Source organism: Mandrillus leucophaeus, unplaced genomic scaffold, assembly GCF_000951045.1.
Source record: "Mandrillus leucophaeus isolate KB7577 unplaced genomic scaffold, Mleu.le_1.0 Scaffold22, whole genome shotgun sequence".
Taxonomy (NCBI): domain Eukaryota; kingdom Metazoa; phylum Chordata; class Mammalia; order Primates; family Cercopithecidae; genus Mandrillus; species Mandrillus leucophaeus.
Window position 1 is genome coordinate 6,364,583 of NW_012102254.1, and position 6,827 is coordinate 6,371,409.

At 46.4% G+C, this 6,827-nt stretch overlaps 1 protein-coding gene across 1 annotated transcript in view; it reads left to right on the plus strand.

The window, feature by feature from the left end:
* The window catches only part of ZNF445 (zinc finger protein 445), a 35,746-nt gene extending 29,346 nt beyond the window's left edge, over positions 1 to 6,400 (plus strand). The window contains exons 4-8 of the mRNA XM_011981132.1: positions 1,532 to 1,700; positions 2,047 to 2,141; positions 2,436 to 2,559; positions 3,382 to 3,492; positions 4,236 to 6,400. Of these exons, the coding sequence (XP_011836522.1) occupies positions 1,532 to 1,700; positions 2,047 to 2,141; positions 2,436 to 2,559; positions 3,382 to 3,492; positions 4,236 to 6,400 (2,664 nt within the window). The remainder of the gene's footprint in view (positions 1 to 1,531; positions 1,701 to 2,046; positions 2,142 to 2,435; positions 2,560 to 3,381; positions 3,493 to 4,235) is intronic.
* The last annotated feature ends 427 nt before the right edge of the window (positions 6,401 to 6,827 follow it).

The following is a 6,827-nucleotide window of genomic DNA, read 5'->3' on the forward strand; positions in this document are numbered from 1 at the left end:
CCAGCTGCTTGGGAGGCTGAGGCAGGAGAATTGCTTGAACCTGGGAGGCGGAGGTTGCAGTGAGCCGAGATCATGCCACTGCACTCCAGCCTGATGAAAGACTACGTCTGAAAAAAAAAGAAAAAAAGATTTCTGAAACAAATTTGACATACTTGTCCCTGAAACTTTATTATAAAAATTAAATCAAGTAAGACATCAGGACATGGTCTACCAGCAGTAAATGGTAATAAACACAGGGTAAAACTGTTAGAAAATATTTTTGCACCACATGGGGTACTATTTTAAAAAATTTAAAAGAGCATTTGTTATTTTTACCAGAACAATGAAATGTTCAAAAGGACCTGATTAATAATTTATAAAAGGAAATAAGGTACACAGTAGTTACAAAATCGTGGCTTGGTTATATTCAGCTCATTTACAGCTAGATGTAATTTAAAAAACCCGTGAAAACATTGCCACATGAGCAGAAAGCTGGTTGAAAGGTACTTAGAAGACAGTGGGGACTGGGAGAAAGCCCCCCAAATTTGCAAAATGAAGAGAAATACTTTAAGATACATGTAAAGTCACAGAATCGTTCTATGGTTCAGCAAAATTATCACAGTGTGAAAAACCGGGGCCCGAGAAAGTTTGTCCTTCAACTCGTTTTGCTGTGCTTCCGTATTTCTTTTTTTTAAATTCTCCCTTTATTAGAAGAATAAAAAATGGGAGATAAATTACTGTGATCAGTTCATCATCTTTAGTGTGTATCTCTGTATCAGATGATTAATGGCCTCAGGCTAAGATTTGTCCATATCGGTATAGAGAGTGTCTCGGTCACAGGACCAGAAAATCTCAAATTGTAGTTTCCTGTACTCACCTCTTCTATATGAGAAACAGCCTTGCCTCAGAGACCAGAGTTATTTGAAGTCTCAGGGCAAACGCTTCCTCTTTGTTGGTCTCTACTTAGATGGACACTGCCATTTTTTCCACTGGAGACTTTTTCTTCTGTGGTTCCATGGCTGACTCTCATGATTAGCATTGCCTCTTTATTATTCAAAGCAAGTTTACAACTTGGGAGCTAGCCTGCCTCTTTGAGTTCACTTTGTACATCAGTGCCTAGAGGAGCACTTGACAGTAGATATTACTTGACTATATCTTCACTGTGAACCATTGTGAGTTTAATTCTGAAGAACTAGTTCCTTCTCTCTCATTTCTAAGTTATAGGCCTGGGGTGGGAGCTGAGGGATAATGGGAAGGTGGCACTGTGTCATATGAGGCCCAACAAGAGTGCTGTACTGACTTAACATGTGCTTCCTTGTGTTGAGCTGGAGTCTGTCTCTACCTGGACTCTCCCAGGGCCCTCATTAAAGCCCAAGGAGGCTGAGGTGGTTGGAGGTACCTCCCTGGGTGTTCTTCTTGCCTGGAAGTAATAAAGGACCTGGCTTACCTATCCCTTGGCCTTTGTCGTTTAGAGATTGGTCGTGTGGTCTCTTCTCTGAGTTTGCTTTCTGATTCCCAGAAAGATCCTCTCACAACATTTTCTTCTTGCCAGGACCCGGGCCCTGCCCAGAGCCCAGATGTGCATTGGATGGGTACAGGAGCCCTGCGATCTGCACAGATATGGTCCCTTGCTTCACCTCTCAGGAGCAGCTCTGCTCTGGGGGACCACCTGGAGCCTCCCTATGAAATAGAAGCACGTGACTTCCTGGCTGGGCAATCCGGTACTTGCTGCCTGGCCTTAAGACCCCAGCCTTATGCTTCTTGCATTTCCTGTAGTGTTGTCTTTTCACATCTGTTCTCTCATGTGAAACTCTTTCTGTCCTGGCCCTTAGCTCTCTGTCCTCTCCATCCGTTCTATAACCCATATGTGGCTTGCTCCTCTCCCATTACACCCCCTGTCCCACTACCCCTTTCCTGGCCCCAGTAGACTGAGGACATGTGAGATAGGTATTTAACAGCATTCTGTACCTGCTCATGGGTCCAGGAGTCCTCTACTGGGGGGAAGAGTGGGCTTCTCAGTGGGCTGTCCAGAGCTGAGTCGCTCTCTCATGGCTTTTTCTCCTTCAGATACTCCTGCTGCCCAGATGCCTGCCCTTTTCCAGAGAGAGGGGTGCCCAGGAGACCAGGTAACACCACCCAGGTCCCTGACAGCCCAGCTTCAGGTGAGCCACAGGACATTTGGTCCTTCGTGATGTCCCCACATCACTGCCTAATGGGTTAGTGCAGCTGCCCCATCCTGGGTTTCTCTGTCTAGTAACCTCGCATCCAAAGACCTGTGTTCCAGAGACCAGATTATCCCCCTCAAGCCCAGAGGTCTTCTGCTGGGTGATGGTCTTCCCTTTCACTTTTGCCAGGTCCATCCTGCATTCACAAAGAGCCAGTTTATTCCCCTTCTCTCCCCTTCCACCTCAAAGCTGGGAGCTGTGGACCAGCTCTAGGGCACAGTGTTTTTTCAGACTATGACTTTCAAGGATGTGGAGGTGACCTTCTCCCAGGACGAGTGGGGGTGGCTGGACTCTGCTCAGAGAAACCTGTACAGGGATGTGATGCTGGAGAATTATAGGAACATGGCTTTCCTGGGTAAGTAATCGATATCCTCATGCTTCTATCTATCTTTATTTCTGCCTTCTTGGGTTGTTTTGTGCTGCTGCATAGAAAGGGACCTGACCTGGTTTTAGATCCTAGCTCTGTAACTGCTAACCAGATCACTTAGTCTAGCACCTTGGTAGCCTCTTTTGAAAAATGGGGAGAATAATGCCTGCCATTCTGGATTATTGTAAAGATTAAAGGTGGCTGGGTGTGGTAGCTCACACCTGTAATCCCAGCTCTTTGGGAGGCCCAGGTGGGAAGATTGCTTGAGCTGAGGAGTTTGAGACCAGTCTGGGCAACATAGTGAAACTCCGTCTCTACAAAAAAATACAAAAATACAAGCATGTGGTACGTACGCCTGTAATCCCAGCTACTTGGGAAGCCGAGGCTGGAGAATTGCTTGAGCCCAGGAGGACGAGGCTGCAGTGAGCCAAGATCGTGCCACTGCACTCCAGCCCGGGTAACAGAGTGAGACCCTGTTTCAAAACAAATAAAAACAACGGATTAAAGGTAATATGTTTTAAGTTCCTAGTCCATTTAGACATTCAAAAAATGTTGGCTGATGTAGCCAATTAAGTAGACGTGTGAGTCTCACCTCTGGAAAATTCTAGTAATCCTTTTGGGGTCAACTTCTGTCATTCTCTGTTATCTCTGCTCAGGGCTATTTGAAATGACTGGGCCTCCTTCCCTTCTTCTGCTGCCTGCCTTCCTGGCTTTTCCCACCTTCCCACCAGGACTTCAGGCCCAGAGGTCCTGAAGAGTAGTTCTGTGTCATCCATCTCCCTTCTCATCCCATTCCCTTCTCTTCTGCAGTGGGACCATTCACCAAACCTGCTCTGATCTCCTGGTTGGAAGCAAGGGAGCCATGGGGCCTGAATTTGCAGGCAGCTCAGCCTAAGGGGAATGCAGGTGTTGCCCCTACAGGTGAGTTCCAGAGAACCTGCCAGGTCCTGCTCCTCCTGCTTTTACTTTTCTTTCTTAAGGTCGGTTATAGAAGGAAGATCTTTAACAGTGTTGGTAAGGGTGCTTGGGCCACTGGGTCTCTTTCATCCTGGCTGGCCTCTGAGAAGTCATTCACTTCCAGCCATGTCTATTCTCCTGTCCCCGTTCCCTAGCAGCCCTCTCAATAATAGTTCTTGCCTGCTGGAGGGCTTCACTGTTCCTGTCTTTCACTCACTGATGCTCCTCCTCACTCATGGCCTGCACTCTTGCTGAATCTCCTGTACTCACCCCTTTCTGCTCTTAGGAGCCCTCATCCCACTCCTGTTCTTTCTTTTCTTGGTCCTTATTTTTGTAATAGGCTGATCTCCAGCCTTTTCAGCCAAGTGCTCCTTGGAGCCCCACCCCTTGGCTTTTGGGTACCTTTCTATAATGCCATGATTCTTCTCCCACTCTGGCTATTTAACACTTTCTTCTTAATCCTTTTTATTTCCCTGCTGGATGTGATGTCTGCATATCTCTAGCTGCCCTGCCCATCTTGCTTTTCTCCTCCCTTCCCTGTAATCTGGGATAATCTTCCATGTTTTGCCTTATGTTTGACTATTTTATAAAGGTATTGGCAGTCAGGCAAAAGCCTCACCACCCAGACATTTTATTGCCCTTTGGTGCTTTCTGCAGTTCCAAGTATGGGAAAAGAGTACATTCTCTTGTGTTTTGTTTTTTGTCAGGAGATGACCTCCAGATTAAAACAAACAAATTCATCTTAGATCAGAAACCTTTGGAAGAAGCAGAAACCTTAGCTGTGTCATCAGGATGTCCTGCGACAAGTGTTTCTGAGGGAATTGGGCTCAGAGAATCTTTTCAACAGAAGAGCAGGCAAAAGGATCAATGTGAAAACCCCATACAAGTAACAGTTAAAAAAGAAGAGACCAATTTCAGTCACAGGACAGGAAAAGACTCTGAAGTATCAGGAAGTAATAGTCTTGACTTAAAACATGTTACATATTTGAGAGTTTCTGGAAGAAAGGAATCCCTTAAACATGGCTGTGGCAAACACTTCAGAATGAGTTCACACCACTATGACTACAAGAAATATGGGAAGGGGCTCAGACACATGATTGGCGGCTTCAGCCTACATCAGAGAATTCATACTGGACTGAAAGGGAATAAAAAGGACGTGTGTGGAAAAGACTTCAGCCTTAGCTCTCATCACCAGCACGGGCAGAGTCTTCACACGGTGGGAGTGTCATTTAAGTGCAGTGACTGTGGAAGGACTTTCAGTCATAGCTCCCATCTTGCATATCATCAGAGACTTCACACTCAAGAGAAAGCATTTAAATGTAGGGTGTGTGGGAAAGCCTTCCGGTGGAGTTCCAACTGTGCACGGCATGAGAAAATTCACACTGGAGTGAAGCCCTATAAATGCGATTTATGTGAGAAAGCTTTCCGACGTCTGTCAGCCTACCGTCTGCACCGAGAAACCCATGCTAAGAAGAAATTTCTTGAATTGAATCAGTATAGGGCAGCTCTCACCTACAGCTCAGGGTTTGATCATCATTTGGGAGACCAAAGTGGAGAGAAACTCTTTGACTGCAGCCAGTGCAGGAAGTCCTTCCACTGTAAGTCATATGTTCTTGAACATCAAAGGATTCACACCCAGGAGAAACCCTATAAATGTACCAAATGCAGGAAAACCTTTAGGTGGAGATCAAACTTTACTCGTCATATGAGGTTGCATGAGGAGGAAAAATTCTACAAACAAGATGAATGTCATGAGGGCTTCAGGCAGTCTCCTGACTGCAGTCAGCCCCAGGGTGCCCCCGCTGTGGAGAAAACATTTTTGTGTCAGCAGTGTGGGAAAACTTTTACTAGAAAGAAAACTCTCGTTGACCACCAGAGAATTCACACAGGTGAGAAACCATACCAGTGTAGCGATTGTGGGAAGGACTTTGCCTATAGGTCAGCCTTTATTGTTCATAAGAAGAAGCATGCCATGAAAAGAAAACCTGAGGGCGGGGCATCTTTTAGTCAGGACAGAGTGTTCCAGGTTCCTCAGAGCAGTCACTCCAGAGAGGAGCCCTACAAATGCAGCCAGTGTGGCAAGGCCTTCCGCAATCACTCCTTCCTCCTCATCCATCAGAGAGTTCACACTGGAGAGAAGCCGTATAAGTGTAGGGAGTGTGGGAAAGCCTTCAGATGGAGTTCCAATCTCTACCGACATCAGAGGATTCACTCTCTTCAAAAACAGTATGATTGCCATGAAAGTGAAAAGACTCCAAATGTGGAGCCGAAAATCCTCACTGGTGAGAAACGTTTTTGGTGTCAAGAATGTGGGAAAACCTTTACACGTAAAAGAACCCTTTTAGATCATAAGGGAATACACAGTGGAGAGAAGCGCTATAAATGTAATCTGTGTGGGAAATCTTACGATAGAAACTATCGCCTTGTTAACCATCAGAGGATCCACTCTACAGAGAGACCTTTCAAATGTCAGTGGTGTGGGAAAGAGTTCATTGGGAGACATACCCTTTCCAGTCACCAGAGGAAACACACCAGAGCAGCACAGGCTGAACGTAGCCCACCTGCACGGTCTTCCTCTCAGGACACAAAGTTGAGATTACAGAAGCTAAAACCAAGTGAGGAGATGCCCCTCGAAGACTGCAAAGAAACTTGCAACCAGAGCTCCAGGCTCACTGGACTCCAGGACATAACCATTGGGAAAAAGTGCCACAAATGCAGTATATGTGGGAAAACTTTCAACAAGAGTTCACAACTCATTAGCCACAAGAGATTTCATACTCGAGAGAGGCCATTCAAATGCACCAAGTGTGGGAAGACCTTCAGGTGGTCTTCGAACCTGGCTCGGCATATGAAAAACCATATTAGAGATTAGCCTGGGACCTGATAATGACAGTGGGGGTGGGTTCTCAGTCCCCTGCTAGAGAACCCTTAATTATAGGCAGTGTGGAGAAACCTTCACAAAGGGCCCAGCCCTTTCTATTTTGGAAGCTAGTGACAGAATCCCAAGGATTTAAAAGCTCGGGGAGTCCCTAGCCTGCCTGCTGGGATGTGACGCTGGGGAAGCTCAGCAGCATGTTCTTTGGAGCCCTTCTGGAGACTTGGGCCCCTTGGAGTGGCCTCTGCAGCTCGCCCGGTCAGGTCTCCTTCCACAACTCTGAGGAGAGAGACGACTGCCCTTTACAATTGGACAAAATATCTGTGGCATCATGGGCTGTGGCTGCTGGAAAGGGGCCAGTGGGATCCTAGATTTATCTTCAAGTTTGGCCTGTGGCCATGCCTATTCTGTTGACTTTAAAAGC